Source organism: Neopsephotus bourkii, unplaced genomic scaffold (assembly GCF_033783945.1).
Source record: "Neopsephotus bourkii isolate Nb327-2 ecotype Australia unplaced genomic scaffold, CSIRO-AGI_Nbou_v1 NB_1825, whole genome shotgun sequence".
Classification (NCBI taxonomy): Eukaryota; Metazoa; Chordata; class Aves; order Psittaciformes; family Psittacidae; genus Neopsephotus; species Neopsephotus bourkii.
Window position 1 is genome coordinate 12145311 of NW_026902298.1, and position 16234 is coordinate 12161544.

At 41.8% G+C, this 16234-nt stretch overlaps 1 protein-coding gene across 1 annotated transcript in view; it reads right to left on the reverse strand.

Annotated features, from left to right (window-relative positions):
* Positions 1-16234, reverse strand: part of LTK (leukocyte receptor tyrosine kinase) — a 97872-nt gene that overhangs the window by 37074 nt on the left and 44564 nt on the right. Inside the window, exons 3-8 of the mRNA XM_061343773.1 lie at positions 14261-14416; positions 13395-13617; positions 5849-5988; positions 3775-3912; positions 2754-2906; positions 1634-1734 (exon numbers count right to left, since the gene is read on the reverse strand). Coding sequence (XP_061199757.1) covers positions 1634-1734; positions 2754-2906; positions 3775-3912; positions 5849-5988; positions 13395-13617; positions 14261-14416 — 911 coding nt within the window. The remainder of the gene's footprint in view (positions 1-1633; positions 1735-2753; positions 2907-3774; positions 3913-5848; positions 5989-13394; positions 13618-14260; positions 14417-16234) is intronic.

Consider the following 16234-nt stretch of genomic DNA (forward strand, 5'->3'; position numbering starts at 1 on the left):
CACTCCTGTTGGGCAGCTGTTCTCCAGCCACTGACAACAATATCCATGGCCTCAGACACCATCTCAGTGAAAGAGCATTGGCTTCCTTGTTATCTCCTTCAGGAGCAGAAAGTAGTAAAGCAGAAGAGCACAGGCTTAAACTTAAGAAATGCTTTATCACTAAATGCTTCCACTAGAGAGGTTATTGCAGAAAACCAACCCTAACTGCATCCTCTTTGGTGTTCTCACCAGCTTAAAAATTCCTGTGAATGGGTTTGAATCACAGTTTAGGTCTTTAGATTTAAAAAGAGGATTGCCATTGTAACCACCCAGTCTAAAGTGTTGCATCCAGGCCCTATATAAGGCACTCTTCATGGGAGATCTGTGCTGCCCCAAGTGCCTTTGAAATGAGGAATTAGGTTATCTCTAGAGGCAGAAAACCTCAAGCCATATACTTGCTCCAAGCCTGGACTGTAACACCCACATGACAGGTAAGCAACCTGATCAGCAGCCCAAAGAATATCTTGAAGCAGGGTTCTTTCCTCTTTCTTTGGAGTAACCACTTCCACTTGGCCACAGAACAAGATGGAAACGCTGTTTCCACTGCTGCGTTGAGCACTTAGCTGCTCTTTATATTACAGAGAGCATCAGCAGGAAAGGGAGTGCACTCGAGCAAGTGCTGCAAAAAACAGCCATAGGAAGTTCCTTGCTGCCAAAAGGTGGATCCAAATCGTTGCCGGTGGAGGAGAGAATGGGTCCAGATCTTCTGTGACCTGTACACCATCATCAACAGTTACTGCTTCTCCTGTTCCTGGGTTTGTGAACCTAGCTCCAAACACATTTTATTTTGTTGAACTACCCAGCCAACTTGACCTGGATTCATAAATAAACACAAATGCTGAAGTTACATTTTTGGCACGTGCACTCTATTTCTCTTGCCAGTTCTAATTAGGAGGCATCAAAGCTTTCTCTTTTCCCCTGGCAGAGCTGGACTCCAGCTCAAACTTGCAGCTTAATTTCCCTAAGTGTTATGAATATATTATTATTGAATATTTTTAATTATAGCATCTCCAAGCTCTACTCATCCTGTATAAAGATTTGGGCTGAAGGCAGGTTATATGAGTTTATTCATGCCAGGTTGCCCTCACCTTTCGAAATTCCTGAAGAATGTGAACAGAAGTTTACAACCTCCATCTATTCCTGAAAAATGTAGTGCCTACTAACTTCACACTCCTGTTCTCAGGGAAACCATTAAGTTTGTTAACTCCTGAGAAAGTATTGCAGAACTTACGAAGTCTCAGCAATAGTTATATACTGAATGGCTCAACAGCTTAGACAGCCAACTCCCTTTTCTATGAACCAAGGCCATGCCACACAATTCAGGTGCTGGGTACCCTTCAGAGGAATAATTGATACAGTTAGGCTGGGGAGTCCTCCATACTGAGGAGCTGATTTGGGACTCCTGCTTTTACTTACTGGGGATGCACCTCATGTCTCCTTACCAGTTTTACACAAGTAGCTAGCTAGGCAGTATAGCCAGCTCTTATGCATTCCAGTGTTCTGTAGAGTGTGCAGAGGCACAGGAGATTGGGCTAATAGTGCAAACAGTGCCTACAGATTAACTCCACATAGGTGCTAACACACAGTGATATACCTGGTAGTCTTCAGTGGCAGTACTGGCTGGCAAGCTGGCACTGTAAGCCTTGGCCATACCACTCGTCTGATTGCTCTCTGCTCGCAGGTAGAGGAAGTGTCCTGTGAAAAAGGAACCAGAAAAAACAAGATGATGCTTTGCCCCTTTTATACTCTTTTGAAATAATTTAACATCCCTGTGCTGAAGCACAATGTAAGTGAAGACAAGCACGTCTTGAGAATAGATCTGTTAGTGAGGATATAATAAGTACTCTGGTAGATTTCAGTAGCACAGACATCAACATCCTAAACCCTTTCCTGGAACATGACTGCATAAACCTCAGGCATCACACAAGTATCTTCCTATACAGGGGCTCACACCAATTTACTGCAAACTACTAATCAGCCATAATTCTTACACCACAAGCATCAGTGACTCTTGCAGAGACAAACACTGGGCTGTAAGAGCTTATTTGTAGTCTTTGCTCCCATTGGCAGTTTATGCAAGCTCTCGAGAGACAAATGGGACACTTACATGGACATCTTTATTTTGACAGGGAGCTGTGAGCCAAGACTCATCTGTGCTAACTGGTCTGACTTTCAACCTGACCATGTGAGGGACTGACCTCCATCCTCCTTATTTACCAAGGTAACAGTTCTGGGGATTATCTGACTCTATTTTTATTGTGGCATTGTATGGCACAGAATTTGTATAATCACTTGGTCTTGGGATATGCTTACATGTGATGTTTTTCCTAACTCACTGGCAGTTCCGTTGGGCAATTTGTATTTTGTAATGCAGCAGCTATTGTGTTGCTGGTGAAGTATTCTGCAATTGCATTGCTCATAAGAGGAAGGAAGGAAGAGGTATACAGATAGAAAAGAGAATTAATTGTATATTTTTTAAGGTGAAGGAGAATCCTAGTCTCCAATAGTTTTGTGTTAACTTTGTTGCAAGAACTTGTTTCATATAAAATTTTGAATCATGTTCAAAAGTTAATTTTAGCTACATTTAAAGTTGTCATAGATAATATTGATGCTAAAAGTTCATTTGTCAATGATGCCAAAAATTTTAAACTGATTTTAAACCCTAAGTTCAAGGATATTGTATACACACACAGAGAGAACTATGAAGAACCTACCAGCAGTGGCTTGTAAGGTAGACCCTACAAACGAGTCATCTTGAATCACTTCAGTAAAACCCCGAATAGACCAAGGAGATGCTGCAGTTTCATTCAGTGTCCACCCACATGGACCCTCTTCAAAAGAGCAGTGTGAGCCCTCTGGGAGACTGTCTACAATGGTGAAGAAGAAAAATCAGGAAAATAGGAGAAACTTGATTATGGAAGAACACAAAGAGCAGCAAACATCAAAGCTGACTGTGGCTAAGCTACCCAACCTATACTATGCAGTTTTCAATATCAAAATATTAGTAGGTGTCATTTGTTTATTTCCAGAGTCACCATCAGAAAGGCAACACTTTGCTGCTGAAGTTATTTGAGATTTTGCAATTCTATCCTGCAATAGATACTGTGTAAACTGCAGTTCCCACAATGTAAAGAACAATAAATCACTGCCATATATTTGGAAAGGCCTTCTGCATATGAAACTTCATCCACCACATAATTTTCTGTGTTCACCTAAAGGAAGGCCAATCAAGCAGATTTCTGCCACTGTACTTACAACAAAGCTAAATGTTGCTTCTTAGCACCACACACAATGAGTCAGGGGTTTTCTCCATCATGATGTGCAAGAACTCTGAACAGGGATCTTGGAGGAACAGATTTAATACTATGTTGGTGGCTGGCACTAGAAAGATGATCAGCAGCTTCCACTGAAGAAAGGTTCAGACCTTGGGTCCAGAAGGAATTTCTCACTCAGCTGCAGACATGTAAATAAGGTTTTGCTTTTCTCTGCAGTAGCAGCAACTATGCAAGGCAGGTCATTGAGCTCCTTACTGAGGTATTTAAAAATCCAAGCCAAACAATCCAAATTCATTTTATCCTATACAGGGTGACTTTTCGAAGTGAATCTTGGTATCCAATTAATGTAAATAGGCAAAGTTAATTAAGGAGGCAGAATACTGAATTAATCTAGAGATTTCATTCTAAATTTCTTCTAAAGGGAGGAGGGTTCCCATGAGGTGCCATGCCAGATACTCACCACACCTCACTCCTTCCCATTCTTTGGCAGGGCAATCACTGATGAATTCACAGATTTGTAGGTGGCTGACACAGCCTCCAGGAAGGCAGGGGGAGGTGGAGACTTTGTCATATATAGAGTGATCTTGGGTTTTTTTATCTAAGGGAAAAAAAGAAAGAAGCCCAGAGATGCATTGGCAGAAGTGTATGACCCTTCACATGTATCAGCCTTCACATGAAGGACCTCAGACAGTATTCTTTGGGTGATGAACAATACTCACTTCTGCTCTTTACCATGTATGTTTCTATCCCAACCTGACATTCCTGTAGGTCACCTCAGGTCTCATGGAGCCCAAATTTATTGCTCCTTTCTCATGCACTGTCTTCTGCTGTGTTTGTGCTATCTTTAGATAATCACTATTCTTTTTGGGGAGGAGTGTTTGCATATGTTGGTTGTTTTGGTTTTGGTGGGGTTTTATTGTTACGAAGGATCTTGCAGTTTCCTATCATGATGTGCTCCTCCGTTCTACGCACATCACTATGCTCCTGCCAAGTAGCTGTGGTATGCTGCATGACACTGCTGCTGGAAGCAGAGATACGTATGCACTTAGCTTCAGTCAAGACAGACACATTGCTATGCCCTATTAAGATTCAGGCTTAACTAACATTTGTGCTGCTGGCACATTTCTGTGCCAGCTCATGAAGATAGCTGCTTCTCCAGCAAGCTGGGCTCTCTATGCAGAGCTTTAATCATGCATCCTAGCCAGTCTAGTCAGCTATTAGGAGCAAATGACTGATTGCACAAGTACTCAGCAATGAGGCTGAACACAATTTTAAGTCTGATATTTCCCAAAAGCATGACTCAATGGTCCCAGCCTGTCCTGTGGATGTGAATGTGCATGGGTCTGTTATGGATCTGCAGGTTTGCATCTTCTGGACCTGCTTCCCTTTAGCAGACCTCTGCAAGAAGTTCCACTGGATTATTACTGCTCTGGAAAACATGCAAAAGTAGTCTGAAGTAGTATTTCTTCATGGCACTGTATTGTCCTGCCTACATGCATCAGCCTATTTAGGGGCTGAGTATTTAGCATAGTGCTTCAGACCATACACATCCTCTCAAGACTCCATGACTGTCAAAACCCCATTAGATTAAAAATGTAATATAAAGATTAATGACTGCAATAAAATTAAAACTCTAATATGATCAAATCCAGCTTCATGGTACATTATGAAACAGCTCTGTGGAACCAATATACTTTTTTTCATTTGAAGCTTTTTACATTACGTTCCAAGCTATTTCTACAGTGTCTGCAAACCAGGCAATAGCATTACATTAAGACATGAAAACCAGGAAGTGAAGATGATTATGTCTCCAACCTGCAGGGCTGCCTGTGCTGACAGACTCCTGTACTTCCAAGAAGCTTAAATGACATTAGCAAGGTTCTGCACAGCTATTGAGGATCATTTGCATGGCACACACAACAGGACTGTAAATGCCAGGCAAAACCGAGGATTTCTGAGCTGAGTGCTCAGTCCTTTGGAGAAAACATTTACATTCCAATTATTTTCATTTTAGACGGAAGTTCTGGCAGTAGCAAAGAGATTCCATGCAGAGCAGATGAATGCTTCTTTTCCTTATAGATTTGACAGATAGAGCTCCAGTATGGAAAAGGCTTTTGGTGACATATGGTATCTTTTGTTCTTGTTTATTTAATAAAGAAATGTTAATGTTAAAACAATCTAGGCAAAGACATTTTTCCATCCCTGTTGCTGGATGCAACATAAACCCTGTTGTTTTCCCATACAAAGATGAAGCAAAACAAAGCTGAAAAGCAGAGATGATCACTTTTAGATCACTTCTGTAATTCTGAGCTTCAGTCTTGCTTTTGGAGCAAGTATATGTGCATGCACACACATAAAGCATGTAAATGTGACCCTTGACAGGTAAGCATTGCCAGAAATCCCAAAGGAGACTCAGCTTTCATTTAAAACACATCTGATCAAGTCCCAGATCACATTCTTCAGTTTTGGTGAGGTTGTTGCTCTCTTTTCTGATTGCATTTGGTTATTCCAAACCTGACTGTATTGCAACATACCATGAAAGCAGTTCCTGAGTTGCAAGGAGCCCACTGCCAATACTCCAACCTCTTGTGCTCCACAGTTTGAATACAGCAAGGTGATTTCAAAAGGTCTTTCTATACGACCAATCTGAGCCATCAGATATTTCCATTTCACCCTAGAAGACCACAAAGAGCTATCAGACATACACACAGTACACTGGAATCCATGGAATCTCTAGCATAAAGATTGTGCATTTTACCAAATAGCAGTAACAGTATCCACATGGGGAATAGATTGGTGAAGGTAAATTCCAACATAACAAAAGGATGTTAATATAAACCAAGTGAAGTTCAGCCTAACAAGTTCATTTCAGTTATCTTTGCTTCAGATCCTATCACTAATGATGAAAAGGTGCAACTATTCCAAATGATTAAATTAAAATGGGACTTAAATGATCACCAGTTTTGGACACACCCCTGCATGTGCCTTCCACACATATGGTTGCATTCTGCTTGCTCTTGCAAGCACAGATCAATCAAGCAGCTGCACAAGTCTGGATCTCTTCAAACTAACACTGACATTGTACCTACTGAAAGTAAATGTCTGAATGCTTCTTGATTGTGTCAAGTGTAAGAACCCCTTTCTATGCTTTCTCAATCTAATTTCTCCGTTTAACAAGCTAAAGTGCACCCACAAAGCAAGGGGAAGAAGATGTGGTGTTGCAGAAAATGTAGATTGTCTAGCAATTTACATTTCACTGCAGAACAAATCCCATAGCTCCTAGAGAGCAAAGGTTTCTCAACTGCGCTGCACTTGTGCAGAGAAAGACATGGTCCCAGGCACTCTAATTTTAAAGATGGTTGTTAGGCATCATAAAGGTATCAAATGGCAATTTCCAGAGCAGCTCGCTCAAATCAGTCTGATGGGAGTCAGGGTATCCAGGTGTCATCAAAAGAATACAGCAGGATTTTAAAAGATCCTTCTATTTTATTTTTATTTTAACAACTGTCCCACCTCACATTGAGGAGAAAATAAAATACAGTTAAAAGTGTATGTTGTTATTGTGTAAAGGGATTGTAGCAAGGATAGGGACAAAGCCATCCTTGCTCTTTACTCTTTTCTGGAAAGAGTACCAGACAGAAACACATTTACCCATCCCCTGCATGCTGCTGAAGCTGCTGGGGGCACTGTGGATGAGTGACTCTGAGTCAGTGCCAGTGCTATGGCAGGGAGGCCAGGCTACAGTGTTGAGATGTGTTGCTCAGCCTCTGCTCCTATTATTATATTTTCATTTGGGAAATGCCTTCAGCTGCCATGAAGTGATCATCTAGCCCCTGTCCTGCACCAGAAACACATTAGAAGGCAACACCTGGACAACAAATACATCTCTACTGGACACAATACAAAAATCACAGACCACCTAATTTGCAAGTTGCAAAAAACCCAAAATAACATTAATCTTTTATCATACTCTCCACTTTTGCTTGCCACTGATTAGCTAGGTAACTCACTCTTCCCTCCACAAACCAACTACATACCTTTTTCTGGTGTGGGTTTTTGACTCTCCCTTCTATGGCATCCCCCCATCTTCCACTCTCACCATTGTATGCACACATAAATACCCACAGACATCCTAAACCCATCTGAAGTTGAGCTTCTGTTATCAAGATGACCCTCCATGACCCTGTTTCTCCTCTTTATTGTCCCATCATATCATAGAATCATAGATCATAGAATAGCTAGGGTTGGAAAGGACCTTAAGATCATCAAGTTCCAACCCCCCTGCCATGGGCAGGAACAACTTGCACTAAATCATATCACCCAAGGTCTCGTCCAACCTGCCCTTGAACACTGACAGGGATGGAGCATTCACAACCTCCCTGGGCAAACCATTCCAGTGCCTCACCACCCTAACAGGAAAGAATTTCCTCTTTATATCCAATCTAAACTTCTCCTGTTTAAGTTTTAACCCATTACCCCTTGTCCTATCACTACAGTCCCTAATAAAGAGTCCCTCCCCAGCGTCCCTATAGGCCCCCTTCAGATACTGGAAGGCAGCTATGAGGTCTCCATGCAGCCTTCTGTTCTCCAGGCTGAACAGCCCCAACTTTCTCAGCCTGTCTTCATACAGGAGGTGCTCCAGTCCCCTGATCATCCTCGTGGCCTCCTCTGGACTTGTTCCAACAGTTCCATGTCCTTTTTATGTTGAAGACACCAGAACTGCACACAACACTCCACGTGAGGTCTCACAAGAGCAGAGTAGAGGGACAGGATCACCTCCTTTGACCTGCTGGTCACGCTCCTTTTGATGCAGCCCAGGATACGGTTGGCTTTCTGGGCTGCAAGCGCACACTGAAGCTGGCTCATGTTCATTTTCTCATTGACCAGCACCCCCAAGTCCTTCTCCACAGGGCTGCTCTGAATCTCTTCTCTGCCCAGCCTGTAGCTGTGTCTGGGATTGCTCTGACCCAGGTGTAGGACCTTGCACTTGGCATGGTTAAACTTCATGTTCAATAGTTCAATATAATTTAATTCAGCTTCGGAAATATCCAGCCCTGAACTGCAACTGTACCATCTCTACTACCTACCAAAGGAGAATGACTGCTTTGCTTTCAGCTTCAGGAATGTCCAGCACTTAAAAATATATCTCATAACTACAGTTATAAATATAGTCCCCCTGCCACACTGTGGCACAATGTCTGAGGCCATTTAGTAGTGACATAGAATTTAATCACTTATGCTACATGACACAGCTTTGTTCATCACTCCATTGCATCCTATTGGCCACAAAAATCAATGGGTCTTAATCAAGTTGGTTCAATGATGCACTGAAGGGCAGTCTTTAAATCTTTTGATTTTACCTATTGAGCATACTAGATCTTCTGAGCACTGAGACGTAGTTCTAGTGCCTCCCTGTTCCAACCCACCCCTGGAACTGAGATGTCACAGTATCACTAGCATTATCACACTCCTGAATGCAGGAACTGGTAGCACACAGCTTCTGATTCACAACCAGTATTAGCTGTGTTTAGTGGCAACTAAAGAGATTACTGCCCCATACTGAAAACAATGACTAGTTCAGCTGCTGCACCATAATCCTACATGGTTTATGAGCCAGACACGTTAGAACTTGCCATTAATAGCCTGGGGTATCAAAATAAATTAAAATCACTGGTGATGTAACTCAATAAACCAACCTGTGAAACGTCACAACTAAGAAAAACACACTGTCCATTCTGCCATCTCTGCTGGAAGAACTGTGGCATCTGATAGAAGATCCAGGCCATTACCTTAAACCACTACTGTGAACTGCCAGCTCTTCTGAGTCAGAGCCCTAAGGTCCTGCAAAACATTTATATCTGCACTAAAGTATCTCCAGCACTGAAACCTGGATGCGTTTATAACACCACAGCAAAAGCTGGCAAGCATTCAGAGACTGTAAAAACGACAAGTAGCTTTACATCACCCAGAATACTTCAGTGTATGGAGTCTCATCATCAGCAAGGTATTCCCCTTCAGAGAAAGCCTCACCCCAAGAGCCAACTGCAGCTAGATTTCTAATACTGTAAATAGTTACACCTTCTTTGCTTGTTCCCACTATCCAAATGGGAGCTAGTCAAAGCCAATTTAATTTCCTTAATGGAATCTGGAATGGAGCCCACTGTTGATTTAGTGAAGATGGAACACTGCATCAGCCAAGTTCTGCAATACCTTTACTATTGATTATATGTCAAACCAGATCTCAAGTAATGAGGTAATATTACTATTCTTCTAAATAGAGATGTTAAAATTGATCTGTGTGTATGGAAGGGCTATCACTCTGACATAATTGAGATATTTGCATGGATAGAAAGTTTGGAGTTACAAGCAATCTGATGCTTAAGGCAAAAGAATTCAAGATTCACCCTGCAAACCTATAATTTCAACTTCTGATTTTCATTAGCCTCTCAATCTCCTCTGCCAAGCCAAAATTTTCCTCCCCCTCCTTACCAATCCCTTCTTTGCCATGCCTTTCCATATCCAACTGTAACTGATGATTAATTTTAAGAAAGGCTTTTAATATTAAGAACAACAATTTCTTCATTAACAGTGAGAAATTCAATAAAGCTGAACAGGAAAGCTGGAACGTTTTGGGGATTAGGGGGACTCACTACATGGGTTATTGCACAAAGGTATTTCTGCAGTATGCTAACTGCTTCTAGGTTCAACCAGTGAATGTACAAATTAGAAACTTTACATTACTTTTCTACATACAGGAAGTTGTTGCCTGCAAGTCTTCATCAACATCCAGGTTTTTAATCGAAATGGTGTTCACTGTTGTCAGTATGTATTAGGCATTTTCTGAGGATGCTTACCACACTGCTCCCTTTCAAAGGCTTATGTCGTTGGACACCTAATTTATGAAACCCAAAAGACCATGCGTGTTTCTAGATGTTCAGATTAACTACACGGCAATGTTTCAGTGTATGATAGCAGAAGTCAAATAATTTTTGTGGATGAAAACAACCACATTAATAGAAATGTCAAAGACAGTAAGGTTTTACACATCTCAGAAGCTGGCAGGGCATTCTAGCACCACTGTCTCCTCCCAGAAAGGGGGAAGACACAAAAAATTAAGCAATATTATTTTGTGAGGCTGGCTAACTGAAAACCCATGTGTGCACATAGCTGTGAACCTTTTGCTTTTTAACCTGCCAAGACTATTATGGCCAGTGCCTTATGTTTCAGAAAGAAAACAGAACAAAATCAACTTGGCTTACTGACTGTGAAAAGGGAAAGGATTATCTCTGCCCCAAGTGGTGCTTTTTTATATTCATTAAAGTGCAAGTACTTAAGAGTTGAAAGAAACAGAATTACTGAAACAGTTTCAGCTGACAAAACTGAAATAATTGTGGTCAAAACCAAACTCAAGCATGTGAAACCATTCAAAACAAAAGCAGACTGGGCTAAGAAGAATTTGCAGCTGTGACTGTTTCTGCATCTGTACGGTAAAGATGGAAAAGGTGGGATAAGCAAAACAGTAAAAGAGACATTAGCCGTGACCTGTACAAGCACTATAACTGTAACTCTGAGAAAGTGAAGACAGCCTTCTAAGCCAACTCCCAGGTGAAGGCTTGGACTTGCAAGGAAAACTATAGGCTTTGATGTGTGAGCTCTACTGAGATAATGAGAAACATAATTTTATGTATTTTTGTACATATAAAGAATTTCAAACTCCTCACTTCCTCAGTGATTCTCTAATGTTAGTAATTCAGAATACCCACAACCTCTGGTATATGTAACAAGAAATACTGTGACTGTGTGCTACTTGTTCACAGGACATAGTCTCTGAAGGCCCACCTGTGTCTTTGCTCTTTCACTAGGGTATTTATGTGAAAAAATGAGTGGCATCTTCAACACCACTACTCCAATTTTATGGTAAGTCCTAGTAGTTAGTGAGGTGGGCAGTAACCTTCTCTCTTGCATGACCTACATAAAAGCTTTTGGGAACGGTGTTTCCGATGGATCCTGAATGAGAAAACACCATCAGGAGAATATTTCTAGGTCCAGAAAGAGGAGAGTTCACTGAAGTGGTCTGGTGCAGCTGGAGCTTATGAAGAAGTGTAGCTTGGTCCTGGAATTGAGGGGTGACAAAAGGGACTGACGCAGGGTTTTATGGAGTGCCTGGTTACCTAGACAAATGTCACCTAGTCTTTTTCTGTATCTAAGCTTCTACTCTGATCTCAAGACAATTCCTTGGTAGTAATTGTCAATGGTTAAACTATGTACTCCACACAGGCATCTATCTCAGGGTCATTTACTCATTGTCCTCCTTGTTCTGCTCTAAATTGTGCAGCAATGTTTGGTTATCACAAAAAAGCTTGTAGAAATTCCACTCCCTATGGAAAGCCCCTGGAAAGCAGGAACAATTCAGGATGATATCTCTTCTTAACAACCAGTGTTGTTAAAATCTTAATCATGGAAAAAATGTTCATTTCAGACTACTTGCCTAATAAGAAGCTCTGTTAGAAACAGTTTGTCCTGCCTTCACACTCATGTTTTTCTGGAATTGTGCATAGATTTTACAGAATTTCTCTGTAATGAGGGGGGAAAGGAAGGGTATTTGACCTAACATGGTTCCTAGCTCTGTTTTGTCTATCTGCTATTCTTTCTAACTTCATTTAAAATGGAACTCAGTTGCCTTCCATCTTTAAAACCTTAATAGTAAACCCTCTGAGATTACCAGTGCTTCATTTCACTCAATAAAGAAAACATAATACCAGTATCTATGCCAGCTTCCAGTAAAGCTTATTCCATTCTAATAAATCTAAATACCATCACTCTTGGAGAGATAATTATCTTGATTTCATGTAAAATTGTTTTTGTAATGCTCAAATAAACTGTTGAACAACATCTATGATTCATTCCAGAGATGCGGCAGTGGTTGTGATCAAAGCTTAGTTTGGTCAGCTAAGTATATCCAAAGGGTATTTTATGAGTTTATACAGGGGAATGGAGCTGTGGGTGCAGTTAAAGTGGCTTGTCAGATACTCAAAGCAGCAAGGGCAGTTACAGGTAAAAAAGAACATTAGAAACTGATCCCACAAGAAGTGGAAGGAGCAGTCAGGAAGGAAGTGAGCAATAACTAAAAGCAGGAGAGGGATCTGAAGGAAAATAAATACTATGTTTTAGTCAAACTCTGCTATCTTTGGCTGACCAGGAGTCTTGGCTACAGATTTCCATGGCAGCCTGGGGAGTGCCAAAGAATTCAAAGAAAACAAGAACTGGGATCCATTGCCTAAGTTCTCCATGGGAGTCAGTCAGGTGATGGAAATAAAAAGCTCTGTTGTGTGTCTGACCCAGGTTCTTACAAGGCAGACTGAAGCAAGGGAAAAACAAGCACATGGAAAATGGCAAAATCAGATGACACGTGGACTTTTCTCCTTTTTTCCTGTTGTGATCATTCCCTTTGCCTATTTCTCCTTCTCACTGCATCTTGCTACACACAGGAATGAAAAAGTGAAACACTGGGATGATCAAACAGAGTAGAATAGAGGACAAGATCCAGGGTTGCTGCACTTTCTTTTTTTGTATTCACCTCTTCTCACCCCTAGTCTCTGTTTTTCTCTTCTCTGACTCTAGAAATGAAGCAAAAAAGAATGTTCCTGAACTTAGCAGTCGGAAGGAGGACATTACAAAATAGGTAGCTAATCCTGCCTCAGACTGAGAAATGTGACCCTTGTAACAAATGTGACCCCTTGAATATTTTTCAGTATTGCCAAGGCAGTCTTCAGACTGACTGCATTTTACAGCTATGGTCCTAGCATCAGTGAGAGAGTCAGCCACTCTTGCCTCTTCCAAATGCAAGGGGAAAAGAGTGAGTCCTAAGCAAGTGTGTTCTTTGCAAAGGGGACACACACAAGCTGGGTCTGTAACAGACATCCCATCAGGAAGCTGCATACTTCAGTTCCGTCAGTTCTACCTTCATTTTCTGCAGCAATGATCTCAGGAAGGGAGAAGACACTGATAAACATTGGCCTGGAGGGACTTCACTCTACCCTGCAATTCAAAGTGTAAACAGCTGCAAATGGATTGTCTTACCCGGCATCCTCCTCATGGCCAACTCTTAGAGCCATTATTGTATTCCTGTTTGTCTCCACATATCTGATTTCGACTGTGAACCTCTGGAGGAGAGGAACAGCATCCTGTGAACATACGGCCAGCTCCAGCAAGCAAGAGTCCAAGCTCCCAGGCAGGATGGGGCTATGCAGGCTGAACTCACATCTATCTGGGAGCCTGCTGGTGTTCAGGAGGAAAATGTCCCCTGTGAGTTAAAAACAATAAAGAAGAAGAAACACACACTGTGAGTGGAAGAGAGATAATAAAAGGAAAATGGATATGGAATTTAAAGAAAGGAATCATGAGAAGAAAGGCAAGGACTATGCACAAACACCCAAATAACAGAAAGTAGAGAAAGGAGAATAAAGTAAAAGTGAGGGAAATAAGTAAAGATGTGATAGAAGGAATGAGAAGAAACCAAACAAAGCAGCACGAAGACATGTTCAACAAAACAGAAACCAAAGACTTTACAAGTCAGACAGCAGACATATGGAGCCAGCCCTGGCTTGTAAAGGGTTGAGCTTCCTAAGAAAAATCCAGCCTCCATAAGCCAAAGTAGCTTATCCTAAAACAGGGAGATACAAAACAAGTATATAAAGGGGCTGTGTTATTTACATGGTCCATACATACCCAACTTAGGCAGCATAAATAGATTATATGGCTCTTAGTAACTCTTGGGCACTGACAGCACCCTTACGAGCTATGCACCAGAGCCAGCATATGGCAGTATTGTCAGTGACATGTGCCCAAGGCCTCAGTTTAATGGCTTCTGTTGCTGCCATCCACAGCTGGTATCAGTGCTGGCAGAAAGGGGATATCCATTCAAGGAGAGCTATAGCTCTGCCTACCTTCCACATCTCCATGGGAGGAGCTGTTTTCCAGAAGCTGCTGCTGCCTCTCCTGGGGAACCAGGGCACCAACTGAAGATAACACCCAGTCTGGTTTTCCAGAACTGTCAGTAGACGTCACCCATGAACAGCTTGAGCCGATGTTGCAAGAGATTTCTGTTATGAGAAACCAAAAGTTTCATGGAGGCCTTCCCCATTTCAAGGGGCAGGGGTAATACAGGCACATGAATGAGCAGATGTACAGGGAATGGGAGCTTTCTCTTCCCAGAAATGGAAGAGTTGAAGGGAAAAGAGGAAATTTGTGTTTTGCAATTACAGCAAAGTCTCTCCCAGGGTGGGTGAAGATCATGCCAGAATAAAAAAAGCCCTGCACATTCTTAGCAGGTATAAATCAGCTTCCTCCTACCTGTATCAACAGTGAATTTACATCAGTGGAAGGTCTAGGCCACATGTACATAAAAACCTGAATGAGAATAATACTGAGTGCAGAAAGGACATCAAAACTGTATGGATTTAGCACTGTGGCAGAGAGAAACAAATGAAAGTCAACCCTCTCTCAGCAACAGAAAGAGCTTGACAGAGTCTCAAGCAGAATAGTTGAGCAATGCAAGCTTTACATATTATGTATGTATGTATTTGTTTATTCATTTTAAGCAGCTCTTTTTTTCCTCCAGCAGGATGGACAGGAACACCCTCTTAACAAAACCCAGAGTCTGTTCACAGCACTGAGAACACTACATCAACCTGGCCAGAATTTTTCATAGCCAGCATATTACAAACCAGACAAGAAGTAATTCACTGTTCTCTCATCAACGTAATATAAACTCCCTGAAGGGATGTTAGCTGCAAAAAGCTCTCCCACACAGAGTGGGACTGAATAGATATGGTAAGCTGATATTAACTTGCATGATATTTATTTTCAGTAGTAATAATAATATTACAGTAATAACTGGAGGACCCCCAGGCTATGAGAAATCATAGAATCATACTATAGTTAGGGTTAGAAAGTACCTCAGCATCATCCAGTTCCAATCACCCTGCCATGGGCAGAGACACCTCACACTAAACCATGCCACCCAAGGCTCTGTCCAACCTGGCCTTGAACACTGAGAGGGATGGAGCATCTACCACTTCTTTGGGCAACCCATTCCAGTGTCTCACAACCCTCACAGTAAAGAACTTCTTCTTTATATCTAACCTGAACTTCCCCTGTTTAAGTCTGAACCCATTTGAACCTGAAATAAGAAACTAAACTTTTGCAGTTGGAATCCTGATTTCAGAGGGTATTCAGACCTTGTAAACATCACACAATGTTATCCCTTGGGTATCCCTGTTCCTGCGGAGGAGGAAAGACAGGTATCAAGAACAGAATTAAGGTCAGGGCTATAACAAGGTGTAACCTGTGCAATTAGGTGCAACACAGATGGGGCAGATAAGAGCCTCCAGAAGACTATACTTTAAACTTCCCAAAGGAGAAGAAATGGAAGAATCTTTCCAACCAAAGCAGACCAGTTTTCTTAATTCTTAAAGATAATTTTAACTACATTTTGATGAAACACCACCCAACATGCAGGGGTAAGAGAAACACAGATGTTACAGAGATGCACATTGCTGTGGCTTGGGACAGGCTGTTAACTCCCATCCCAACACATATCCTCCCCCAGCTCCTCTACAAGCTCCCCATCCTTTTCTGGCCTACTTGCTGATGGAGATTGCTGCCTTTCACCCTGCCACCAGGACCAGCCACCTGAATAATTTCTCAGCCCACCTCACCAAATCCATAAAGCTTAGCAAAGGTCTGCTGCAGTGTTCAGCCCTTCATTTTTAAATAAAAGCCATAAACAAAGGGACTGGCAAATTGTTTCTAATGTGTGTATGCAATGACAGCTTCCAGCAGAGCACAGGAAGGAGGACACCGGCCATTCTGACTGCTGGATATAGGGAAAGACGTCTGTGCTGAGGTTTGATGATCCA